Genomic DNA, 13,447 nt, shown 5'->3' on the forward strand with positions numbered 1-13,447 from the left:
AAGCATGGTAGTGGAAGCATCATACGGTGGGGATGTTTTTCAGTGGCAGGGAATGGGAGACTAGCCAGGATTGAGGCAAAGATGAAAGAAGCAAAGTACAAAGAGATCCTTGATGAAAACCTGCTCCAGAGCGCTCATAACCTCAGACTGGGGCGTAGGTTCACCTTCCAACAGGACAAAAACCCTAAGCACACAGCCAAGACAATGCAGGAGTGGCTTCAGGACAAGTCTCTGAATGTCCTTGAGTGGCCCAGCCAGAGCCCGGACTTGAACCCGATCGAACATCTCTGGAGAGAGCTGAAAATAGCTGAGCAACGAAGTTCCCCATCCAACCTGACAGAGCTTGAGAGGATCTGCAGAGAAGAGTGGAAGAAACTCCCCAAATACAGGCGTGCCCAGCTTGTAGCGTCATGCCCAAGAATACTAAAGGCTGTAATCGCTGCCAAAGGTGCTTCAACAAAGTACTGAGGAAAGGGTCTGAATACTTTTGTAAAATGTGATATTTCCTTTTTTTATACATTTGAAAAAATGTATAAAACCAGTTTTTGCTTTGTCATTATGGGGTATTGGGTGTAGATTGATGAGGTGAAAAAAACAATTTAATCCATTTTAGAAAAAGGTTGTAACGTAACAAAATGTCTGAATACTTTCTGAATGCACTGTACACTTACTTGGTGCACTCGTCCAGAGCAAGAACCAGTCCCTGCTGGAAGGTGAGGATCTCCTCCAGGTTACCACTGAGACTGCCATTGTCTGTAATGCTCAGCCTGGACACCACACAGTAGAGAACATTGAATTACAATGAGTAGAACAGATATACCTATTAAAAACAACAGCATGTTGCATGGGTCATTCGGAGAGATTCGCAATGCCACAAGGCTCTTCAGTAACTGGTATTTCAAAATGTATCTAAACAGTTTGCATCTGAATGAATTGACACCCATCCTTGTTCGCTGAGCTTACTTGTTGCTGGCCTTTAGGGGTCGCAGGTAACAGCTCAACATTGTCTGCAGCTCCTTGACAAACTCCCTCTCATGCTCCAGGATGTCCTGCACCACCTGAGAAAGATCATTTAAATAACCCACATCCTATTAGAGACAGAAACGCTGACACAGCCTAAACTGTTCCGCTAAGCAAAGCTGTAGTGGCCCAGTGCATATAGAGCTGTAGAAAAGGGAGATTCAATGGGAGAGGGCCCACTCACCACAGTGTAGTAGTTCTTGGTCAGTTGCGATGCTTTAGGAGACACAGGTTTATCTGCAAGTAAGGTAGTCGGGGGCAAAGTTACAGAGCAGCAAACAGCACACAGAATGAGTGTTGTGCTAAGCATCATAATCTAGTCTGGTGTTAGTACAGCATGCTACCACAGACTCTTTCCCAGCCCTACTCACCACAGGGCTTGACCTCGCGGACATAGTTGCTGGGGAACCAGCCCGTCTTGCCGTTGAGCGAGCCCTCCCACCAGCCGCCCTCCTCCTGGCGCGACACACTGATCAGGTCTCCCTTGTTGAAGGACAGCTCATCCTCGTTGTTCTGCTTGAACTGGAAGCGCGCCTTCACCAGCACCAGCCCGCCTCCGCCGTTCTCCGACATCTCCTGGTAGAATAGTTGTCAGTTAACGACTCGTATATACAATTTAACCAATCAGGAAAGTTTGATTTACTAATGCATTTCTGTAATATGTGAGCCAAGTGCACAAGCCGTTCAGGACAGGCGTACAGGAGTGTGAATATATTTGTAATTACTGGTTAACAGCACATGCTACAAAAAATGCTCCAATTAGGTCTGTTTCACTGTCAGGGTCATCCTTTTACAAACACGGCACACAAACGACTAACGTGACGGAGTGTGTGTGAGCGTGCGACCTTACTGCTGGTTTGGATTGTCTGGGCAGGGACTTGGACCTGGAAGAGGTGTGTGTGTGTGAGGTGGTGGACTGGCTAGCAGCAGGTGTGCCGGACTGGGGACATGACCTCTCAGTGCCACAGTCTGTGGAAGAGAAAACACACACACACACCTTAAATAGTTCATTATGATCCACCATGTAGCAATGTGACTGCAGGACTCTGAGGTTATATAAATGTTTGTGAGTCTGTCCTTGAATACGACAACTTACATAATTATTTTAATCAAATACAAAATCACTTTTATTTCTACAATTACACTACTCATAACAGATGAGATGACAGATATACTTGTCTTGCACACGCACACGCACACACACACACTTCAGTCGTCAGTTGAAATGGATTTCAAACTGTTGAAGCATTGGGCTGTGCAGTGCTAGCAGCTTGTTGATGACAATGTGTTTCAGTGCAGGCAGTTAGCTCTGCGGAGTCCCCAACGGACAGTGGGCACACAGATGTCTGCAGTGCCTAGCTGACAGAATCACCTCACATCACCTCAACTAGCACACACTGATCCCAGACCAGGCATCTAAAACAGACAAGCTGAGAAACCTTGATGTGTATTATCATTGACCGACATCAATGACGTAATGGCTCATTATACCTTAAATGTGCTTAAGTAAACCGATGGCGTGGATGGTAGTTTGAGTTGGACAATAACACTGGCAGGTAAACAAAATCATCTTCAAAGAGCCGACTAATAAACTCTTCTCAGTATTCTCTGACAGGAGTAGTCTTGTGAGGCACCGTGATGCATTAGCTTCTAGCTCCAGCAGTACCAACAGAGCTGGGCATGTCTCTGCCACAACCTCTTCCAATGCCAGCTGCAAAACCTAAGTCAACAACTACACTAAACAGAAATAGAAAAACGCAACACGTAAAGTGTTCGTTTCATGTTTCATGAGGTAATGTTTTACATCCCAGAAATGTTCCATACATACCAAAAGTTTATTTCTCTCAAACACTGAGGAGTATTTCTGTCTATAATAAAAGCCCTTTTGTGGGGGGAAAACTCATTCCGATTGGCTTGGCCTGGCTCCCAGTGGGTGGATCTATGCCCAGTCATGTGAAATCCATATATTAGGCCCTAATGAATGTATTTCAATGGACTGATTTGCTTATATGAACTGTAACAAAGTCAAATCTGAAATCGTTGCGTGATGCATTTATATTTTTGATCATGTGGACCCATAGCCATCCATTACAACTGAGCCAACACACTACTAGATCAATACCTGGACCGATGTCGGGAGGTGACAGCGAATACTTTCTAAATGAACCAACACATGAATTTACATGAAACATTTGCAACCTTGTCGGCTGGTACCGAGTCTACATCCACTATCCAAGGAGAGAAAGTGTCCCGGAGTAAAACCTTCATTTAACCTCCTTTCAATATAGGAGCAGATCATCACAAAGCTATTTATACATGTTTTGATAGAGAACCAACCATCTGGAAGGCAAGACTCGCTACATATCCTATTAGTCACACAGACCATTATAAAGAGAATTGATCAAGTGAGATTGGCAGAGGTATCGCTACAGTCTGTAAATGACTGGAGGAAAAAGCACCAGGATCATGTTTTTATTCAACCTTTTAGACCCGAGAATAGAGATATAAATAAAGACATTTTCCAAGGTAGATCTGGCCATGTAGGCTACAGGAAAGCCCTGTCCAGATATGGAATGACCGGTGTGCTTTGGTGGCTCAGAGTTCTCCTTTAATAATTGGAGGGCACTCCATACATATATCCATACTGGTTCAGCCAACTATTTCTAGGGCACCGCCAAGAGTCAGTGCCAACCTGGACATCACCCTCATTCCCCATCCCTTTACAACTGCAGATAGGGGGGAGGAGAAGAAAAACTAAAAGAGTACAAACGGCAGGCCAGTATAGAAGGAATGCTTGTGTTTCTCTTAGCCGTGAGGGGGTGAGTATTCCACATCCCTTTACACATGCAGTGAGATGCCCCAACAAGCCCTGTACTGTCAGCAGCTCCCTCCTCGTGGCCTGGCCACCAATACCTCTCACAGCTGCACTGTCAGAACGTGCACACAATCACACAGAAACACAGGGAGAGAGACACAGTACTGAGGCCTGTTAGAGGATCATGATAAGCAGAAACACGGAGAGAGACGCCTCTTCTTGAACCCATTAAAGAGAGTGTGACTAACCCAGCCCAACTCAACAGCACTAGGCATTTTGAAGACTATTCCATTTCAAGCTGAGAGAGCGAGAGACTCTGGTCCAATCGTCATTCTCCGGCCTTTAGCATCGATGCTCTCAGATGAGGATTGGCGCTAAGACAACTTCAAACAGATAACGGCACTATTGGATATAGTCAAGTGATGGCTTTTAGAATTAGCAGCAAAAGCTTGGCGCTAGCAGAAAGTCAAAACAGTGTATGGATTGGGGTGACTGTGTCAGCTTGCTGTTTGTCACCCGGATGTCTTATAGCCTAGCTGCACTGTTGCTTTGACATGAAATACCACTTCATCATATTGACAATGAGCTCTCTGCCATGTCAATTCCCTTCCTTACAACTGTCTTATTCAGGCTGAGCCAGGTGCCTTCTAATGCAATGTTACAGGAAAGAGCAAGGCATGTTCAGTAGGACATGAGAGCCATGGTAGTCATCAGAGTAAATATGGTACTCTGCAGGAGGCACTCAGAAACAGACACAGCCATGCCAGCTGTCTGTGAACAGGGCACCTTTTAAGATTCACCAGGCCTACTGGGACCAATCCAGCAAAAAATGACACATGCATATTCATTTTATTACACACACACACACACAGTATATTTTAAACTGTGGTCAATGCGAGTCTCAGCACTACACAGTTCACACACTAGCACAGGGGTGTCAAAGTCAAATGGACGGAGGGCCAAATAAAAAATTTAGCTACAAGCCGAGGGCCGGACTGTTCGAATGTTCATTGAAAATTTTTTAAATGACGCATATAGTCTAGTGAACCTAATTGAACCTACTGAAAACCTAACAAATATATTCCAATATGATCAGATAAATAAAGCAATATTTTCTTATGGCTCTGTCAGTAATCTTTAATTTTCAACAGACACAAAAGACAAATTTCCTTTATATAAAAATCCCCATAACATGAACATTAAATGAAAGAAACCGGTATTCAAGGCACCATCAGTAGCCTATATTTTCTATTTTAGCAAAAGTGGGCTAAATTTACTTCAAAGAAAAAAACAATAATAGCAATTTTCTATCATCCACTCAACTGAAATATTTTTTAAATATAATTGGATTGAAATACAATAAAATAAAGTGCAAAAATCTATTAATCAAAAACAACACTTTGTTTAAGGAGAAGTAACATGCAGTGAAAACAAATATTAAACTTTAACTTTTAAACTTGAACTGAGTAAAAACTCTAAATATGTGATTGCACAGTAATGTTCACTTGTTTGAGGTTGAGGGTGATACTTGGTGGTGTCCCATCTTTTCCACAAGTTCATCAATGTTCGGGGTAAGGCTCTGAGCTGAGGAAATCCTCAGAATTGAGTGGAGGTGTTCAGCAGTAAGTCGACTTCTGTGTGATGTTTTGTTCAAGTTCATCAAAGAAAACAGTTGTTCACACAGGTATGTGCTGCCAAACATAGACAACGTTTGAGCAGCCTGGATGCGCAGCTGGGGCATTGTGTCGGGGAGGAAACGGGCGAACTCCGCAGCACCCACTGCCGCATATTTTGCCCTCAGTGCATCATTGCATTGGAGGTCAATCAACTCCATTTGGAGGTTTGGTGGTGAGCTTTCCACGTCAACAGCAAATGGGTTACCGAGCAGTTCCAACCTGCTTTTTTGTGCTTCAAAGTCAGCAAATCGGCGTCGAAAGTCAGCGGCAAGCATACCTATTTTATCAGCCAACTGTGCGCTCGGGAACGCACTGGTAGAGAGCTTCTCTTTCATGGTCTGGCAGCTGGGAAAGTGGCTCAAATTTTCTTTCCGCATCTGCGTCTCCCACAGAGTCAGTTTGGTTTTAAATGCCTTCACTGTACTGTACATATCAGAGATGACACGATCCCGACCCTGCAGCTGCAAGTTCATTGCATTCAGATGACTCGTAATGTCACACAGAAAAGCCATTTCACACAGAAACATTTCGTCTCGGAGTTGTGTTGTGTCTTTCCCTTTGCTGTCCAAGAACAGACAAATCTCCTCACGAAGCTCGAAACATCTTTGAAGCACCTTTCCCTGGCTTAGCCATCGCACCTCTGTGTGATAAGGCAAATCACCATGCTCCGTTTCTAACTCCGTCAGAAATGCCTTGAACTGGCGGTGATTCAAACCTTTGGCTCTGATAAAGTTAACTGTGCGCGTGATGATGCTCATTACATGCTCCATTTTCAAGGCTTTACCGCACAACGCTTCCTGGTGTATGATACAATGATAAGCTGTCAGCTCACCTGTCGCGTTTTCCTCTTGCATCTTTTCCCGTATCTTCTCCACCAGTCCGCTCCTGTGTCCACACATCGCAGGTGCTCCGTCGGTTGTCAAACCTACGAGTTTTTCCCAAGGCAGCTCCATCTCATTTACACATCTTGACACCTCTTCATACAAATCATGCCCCGTAGTTGTGCCATGCATAGGACGTAAAGCCAAAAACTCCTCTGTCACGCTTAGGCTGGAGTCCACTCCGCGGATGAAAATTGACAACTGGGCAATGTCAGAAATGTCGGTGCTCTCATCCACAGCCAAGGAATATGCAATGAAATCTTTTCCCTTTTTCACAAGCTGCTCTTTTAGATTGATGGACAACTGGTCTACTCTCTCGGCAATGGTGTTTCTGCTCAGACTCACATTTAAAAAGAGTTGCCTTTTTTCTGGGCAAACTTCGTCACAAACTTTAATCATGCAGTTTTTGATGAAATCCCCTCCGTAAATGGCCGGGCTGATTTAGCGATCTCTTCTGCCAAAATAAAACTGGCCTTGACAGCAGCCTGGCCTTGTGATTTGGCTTTTTTGAACAGAGCCTGTCGAGATTTGAGGCCTCGTTTTAATTCCTCTGCCTTTTGTAGCCTTTGTTCCATGTCCATATTCTTGTTTTTGTCCGCGTGTTTCGTTTCATAATGTCGTCTCAGATTATACTCTTTCAGTACCGCCACACTTTCTCCACACAGAAGACACACAGGTTTTCCAGCTACCTCCGTGAACAAATACTCCGACTCCCACCTTGTTTGAAACCCCCGGTTCTCAGTGTCCACCTTCCGTTTTGCCATTTTTGATGGGTATCTGAAAGTTAATTTTACTGTGATGCTGACAACTGCTGTGCCAATAAATATTGAAATGAAGCAGCCTACTGCTCGGTGCGTCACCGTTGCATTGTGGGAAATGTAGTATTGGTGCGTGTAAAAGATCTGCGGGCTGCCGGCTTGCTGCGGTCTGCGGGCCGGTTCTAATAATAAATCAAGATCATCCCAGGGGCCGTAAAAAACCTTCTCGCGGGCCGGATGTGGCCCGCGGGCCTTGACTCTGACATATGTGCACTAGCACATAGCTGTAAAATGATTCAGTTTTCTACTAGAGCTTACAGCGTTTGAGAGCAGACAGGTTAGTCATGCAAACGTAGCATACACATCAATGATTACAATATTGCATGATAATAAAGGCAGGTGAGTACATTTTATTTGGGCCTTTAACCTTAAGCTCATTATGGTCTTATTCAGTGGGGTACATTGTTTACAACCTTAAAAATAGAAATAGAGAGATAATGTGTGGAGTAGGAATGTCTGTTTTACCCAGTGCATTTCTATCCGACTGTTTCGTAGCTGTGCATCCTCCTGAATAAGGCCCGGCAAATAAATACAGTCATTAGACTTACCTTGGGTGGCGAAGTTGACTCCCAGCAGAGTGGTCAGCACTTTGTTAAAGTTCTCGCCAGAGTACAGGCACTCTGGTTCAAATCCCTGGCAGGACAGGAGACCGACACAAAGAAGACACTTTCAATTCAAAAACAAAATACCTGGCTGCTCATATGACAGACTAAAATCAGCAGGGGAAAAGAAGTACGTATAAAATCATTAGCAACAAAGGTGTAGAAGATACAGCTTGGCTGATTATCACACAGAGAGAATCCTGACCGCAGCCCAGCAACAACACATAATGGGATGTGACTTACACACAAGAAGACGGAGAGAAAAACAGACATGTTGAATGTGACCCATATTTTTCGTGGCCTAGTGGTTTTGGTAACAAAACAGACGGTTCTCTCCTCATTTGCAGGGTCCCTGAGTGGCGCAGCTGTCTAAGGCACTGCACCTCAGGGCAAAATGCGTCACTACATACCCTGGTTCGATTCCAGGCTGTATCACAACCGGCTGTGATTGGGAGTCCCATTGGGCGGCACACAATTGGCCCAGCGTCGTCCGGGTTAGGGTTTGACCGGGGTAGGGTTTGACCGGGGTAGGGTTTGACCGGGGTAGGGTTTGACCGGGCTAGGGTTTGACCAGGGTAGGGTTTGACCGGGTTAGGGTTTGACCAGGGTAGGGTTTGACCGGGGTAGGGTTTGACCGGGGTAGGGTTTGACCGGGGTAGGGTTTGACCGGGGTAGGGTTTGACCGGGGTAGGGTTTGACCGGGGAAGGCAGTCATTGTAAATAAGAGTTTCTTCTTAACTGACTTGCCTAGTTAAAGAAAGGTTCAATAAAAAACTAATTTGTCCTTCGATGCACGCCGAGCACTCGCTCGCTCTGTCTGTTTCCCAGGCCTCACAGACAGCCGGTTATCCACTTTCCTCTAGCGGCTATGGTTTCACACTTCAAATGAAGAGGGTAGCAGAGCACGAGGCATCTGTTCACTATCTAGCCCGTCAGAGCCAACACGACTGACTGACTCATTCATAGTCTTTTCAAAGCTGAAGTGTGGCCTATCTGGTAACCATGTCAAGACGACAGACTGAGGTAGCGTGTGATATTGACATGTATCAATCGGTTGTCGTTGTCAAAAATGAACAAACATCTACAGAGAAACGAAGCAAGGATACAGACATTAAAACAGTGACATAAAAGTTGAACAATCTGAAGCTAACATATGACACAGGAATCAAACGTGTTTGTTGCTGTCAAAAAGCCTTGAGCAGGGCCAGGGTAGTATGTGACTCGCAGGCGTTACAACGGTATGTCTAGAAAAATAACAATACCACAGGCTCAGGATCTAGAAATTCAACTATACTGTAGTCGACCATAACTCGTCAAGTTAGCCGTCACTCAAGCCGTGGCTGCTGCTTCCCATTTCTGCATCTCAGAACAGAAGTGAAAGTTGTGTGAATGTGGTCTTTGTCCAGTCACATGACAGCCCCATGACTGTGGTTATGAAAAATGGAGTGAGAGAGGGTGACTGGCCAGAGTATGAACTGCAATGGTCTGGAAAAAGTCAAGATGACACATTGTACAGGGGCTTTCCAAATCCTTACGGTCGTGAGCTCCTGAACTGCCCCCAAGCCTGTAATTATGGAGAAGTGCGATCACTGCAAGAAAGCAGAAGGGACATCCCAAACCACAACAGACCAGCCTGCATTTCTCCCCCGAACCACTTGACTTGCAGTAAAGAGCCTGGCTGATTAAATGACTTTTTCCCCCTTTTTTTCAAACCAACTAATGTGATTCAAAAGCAGAAACGACTGTTTCCAAGGGTTGGGGAGGAAAAGGCATGACTGAGGATCCAATGGGGCAGTCACTGTAATGCATAGGGAGGAAAAGGCATGACTGAGGATCCAATGGGGCAGTCACTGTAATGCATAGGGAGGGAAAGGCATGACTGAGGATCCAATGGGGCAGTCACTGTAATGCATAGGGAGGGAAAGGCATGACTGAGGATCCAATGGGGCAGTCACTGTAATGCATAGGGAGGGAAAGGCATGACTGAGGATCCAATGGGGCAGTCACTGTAATGCATAGGGAGGGAAAGGCATGACTGAGGATCCAATGGGGCAGTCACTGTAATGCATAGGGAGGGAAAGGCATGACTGAGGATCCAATGGGGCAGTCACTGTAATGCATAGGGAGGGAAAGGCATGACTGAGGATCCAATGGGGCAGTCACTGTAATGCATAGGGAGGGAAAGGCATGACTGAGGATCCAATGGGGCAGTCACTGTAATGCATAGGGAGGGAAAGGCATGACTGAGGATCCAATGGGGCAGTCACTGTAATGCATAGGGAGGGAAAGGCATGACTGAGGATCCAATGGGGCAGTCACTGTAATGCATAGGGAGGGAAAGGCATGACTGAGGATCCAATGGGGCAGTCACTGTAATGCATAGGGAGGGAAAGGCATGACTGAGGATCCAATGGGGCAGTCACTGTAATGCATAGGGAGGGAAAGGCATGACTGAGGATCCAATGGGGCAGTCACTGTAATGCATAGGGAGGGAAAGGCATGACTGAGGATCCAATGGGGCAGTCACTGTAATGCATAGGGAGGGAAAGGCATGACTGAGGATCCAATGGGGCAGTCACTGTAATGCATAGGGAGGGAAAGGCATGACTGAGGATCCAATGGGGCAGTCACTGTAATGCATAGGGAGGGAAAGGCATGACTGAGGATCCAATGGGGCAGTCACTGTAATGCATAGGGAGGGAAAGGCATGACTGAGGATCCAATGGGGCAGTCACTGTAATGCATAGGGAGGGAAAGGCATGACTGAGGATCCAATGGGGCAGTCACTGTAATGCATAGGGAGGGAAAGGACTTCCAACACCCTCTTATTATGTGCATCATCACTCGTAGTGCTGGAAATACAGTTGAAGTCGGAAGTTTACACACACTTAGGTGTGAGTCATTATAATTTGTTTTTCAACCACTCCACACATTTCTTGTTTACAAACTATAGGTTTGGCAAGTCGTTTCGGACAACTACTTTGTGCATGACACAAGTCAGTTTTCCAACAATTGTTTACAGACAGATTATTTCACTTACAATTCACTGTATCACAATTCCAGTGGGTCAGATGTTTACATACACTAAGTTGACTGTGCCTTTAAACAGCTTGGAAAATTCCAGAAAATTATGCCATGGCTTTAGAAGCTTCTGATAGGCTAATTGACATCATTTGAGTCAATTGGAGGTGTACCTATGGATGTATTTCAAGGCCTACCTTCAAAGTCAGTGACTCTTTGCTTGTCATCATGGGAAAATCAAAAGAAATCAGCCAAGACCTCAGAAAATATATTGTAGACCTCCACAAGTCTGGTTCATCCTTGAGAGCAATTTCCAAATGCCAGAAGGTACCACGTACATCTGTACAAACAATAGTACATCATGGGACCACGCAGCTGTCATAATGCTCAAGAAAGAGACACGTTCTGTCTCCTAGAGATGAACGTACTTTGGTGCAAAAAAGTGCAAAACAATCCCAGAACAGCAGCAAAGATGCTGGAGGAAACCGGTACAAAAGTATCTATATCCACAGTAAAAACGAGTCCTATATCGACATATCCTGAAAGGCCACTCAGCAAGGAGGAAGCCAAAACCGCCATAAAAAAGCCAGAGTACGTTTTGCAACTGCACAGGAGGACAACGATCGTACTTTTTAGAGAAATGTCCTCTGGTCTGATGAAACAAAAATAGAACTGTTTGGCCATAATGACCATCGTTATGTTTGGAGGAAAAAGGGGGAGGCTTGCAAGCCAAAGAACACCATCCCAACCGTGAAGCACGGGGGTGGCAGCATCATGTTGTGGGGGTGCTTTGCTGCAGGAGGGACTAGTGCACTTCACAAAATAGATGACATCATGAGGGTGGAAAATTATGTGGATATATTGAAGCAACATCTCATGACATCAGTTAAAGCTTGGTCGCAAATAGGTCTCTCAAATGGACAATGAGCCCAAGCATACTTCCAAAGTTGTGGCAAAATGGCTTAAGGACAACAAAGTCAAGGTATTGGAGTGGCCATCACAAAGCCCTGAACTCAATCCTATAGAAAATGTGTGGGCAGAACTGAAAAAGCGTGTGCGAGCAAGGAGGCTAACAAATCTGACTCAGTTACACCAGCTCTGTCAGGAAGAATGGTCCAAAATTCACCCAACATTGTGGGAAGCTTGTGGAAGGCTACCTGAAACATTTGACCCAAGTTAAAACAATGTAAAGGCAATGCTACCAAATACTAATTGAGCGTATGTAAACTTCTAACCCACTGGGAATGTGAAGAAAGAAATAAAAGCTGAAAGAAATCATTCTCTCAACTATTATTCTGATATTTCACATTCTTAAAATAAAATGGTGATCCTAACTGACTGAAGACAGGGCATTTTTACTAGGATTAAATGTCAGGAATTGTGAAACTGAGTTTAAATGTATTTGGCTAAGGTGTATGTAACCTCCCGACTTCAACTGTAAATACAGTATTTCTGTTTTAATTGTTTTTTATAAATTAGATTTAAAAAATGTAAAAACCTGAATTTGCTTTGTCATTATGGGGTATTGTGTGTAGATTGATAATAAAAAAATAAAAATGATTTTAGAGGCTATAACGTAACAAAATGTGGAAAAAGTCAAGGGGTCTGAATACTTTCTGAATGCACTGTAAATATCAATGTCACATGGATGAAGGGGGGTCATTTTCACTTGTAGAAAAGGTAGGGAGTAGATTTCCTATTGCTGTTTAACCAAGCAATGTGATGCATGCTGCTCAATGTACACTGCTCAAGCAGTAGTAGATAGTGGAGCCAGCCTTATGCCGTGTTTAAGTGCTAGTCAGAACTAGGAAACTCAGAAATGTCCGTCTTGCTTACGGTTTGTACTTAACATGCGCCACGTTCAACCAGTCATAAATTTTAGAGTTTACTAGTTCCGACTAGCACTTGAACACGGCATTATTTAAGACAAACAGTCTTAGTTGAGACCCATCAACAAACCCATCTGTCTGTGTGTTCTGTCGGAGTGACTAACAGCATGCTTGCTTAAAAGGGCAACCCACTCCACATGGCAATCAAGAGACATGTCACAAAAATACTGCCTGCAGTGGAAAACAAATCTATGCTGAAGTCACAGCAAAACAATTGTAGGAAAGTTAAGCTTTTGTTGACAGAAACCTGAGTTGACTCTATTGCCACAATTATGCAGTATTATTTTCCAATCACCACTTCGAATTGCTCAGCTGACAGTTATGTGCATCATGGAGAGACCAGTCCTCAAATAAGCAAACCATTATGGCAATATATTATTGTTGGTTGTCTGTAAATGTTTACTAAAGCTAGAAACAATAATTCAGCAAGGAACTCAAATCAAAATGTCCAACAACAACAAACACATGATCATAAAACAAAACATGTCAATATAGAAGAGGTGAAACCACTACCAACCAAGCTCTTTGAAATCACTTACCTCTACTTTTAAGGATGTGCATCCTCTCAGAAACTCCTTGATATTGGCGATGCATTCGGCTTCGTTCCTCGGTTCCTGACAGTACTAAAACAGACATAAAATAAATGTATAAAAACATAGCCTATTTTGGAGATAAATATATATTTAATTATTTTTTTGGTTTACTATTACAGGCGTTGACGCAAA

The 13,447-nt window shown here is 44.2% G+C and overlaps 1 protein-coding gene across 2 annotated transcripts in view; it reads right to left on the minus strand.

Annotated features, from left to right (window-relative positions):
- Positions 1 to 13,447, minus strand: part of LOC124010533 (rho guanine nucleotide exchange factor 6-like) — a 34,762-nt gene that overhangs the window by 17,816 nt on the left and 3,499 nt on the right. For both annotated transcript variants that reach the window (XM_046323056.1, XM_046323055.1), the window contains exons 2-8: positions 13,262 to 13,345; positions 7,759 to 7,843; positions 1,871 to 1,989; positions 1,392 to 1,596; positions 1,205 to 1,257; positions 964 to 1,058; positions 672 to 767 (exon numbers count right to left, since the gene is read on the minus strand). In XM_046323056.1, the coding sequence (XP_046179012.1) occupies positions 672 to 767; positions 964 to 1,058; positions 1,205 to 1,257; positions 1,392 to 1,596; positions 1,871 to 1,989; positions 7,759 to 7,843; positions 13,262 to 13,345 (737 nt within the window). The remainder of the gene's footprint in view (positions 1 to 671; positions 768 to 963; positions 1,059 to 1,204; positions 1,258 to 1,391; positions 1,597 to 1,870; positions 1,990 to 7,758; positions 7,844 to 13,261; positions 13,346 to 13,447) is intronic.

Source organism: Oncorhynchus gorbuscha, linkage group LG23, assembly GCF_021184085.1.
Source record: "Oncorhynchus gorbuscha isolate QuinsamMale2020 ecotype Even-year linkage group LG23, OgorEven_v1.0, whole genome shotgun sequence".
Classification (NCBI taxonomy): domain Eukaryota; kingdom Metazoa; phylum Chordata; class Actinopteri; order Salmoniformes; family Salmonidae; genus Oncorhynchus; species Oncorhynchus gorbuscha.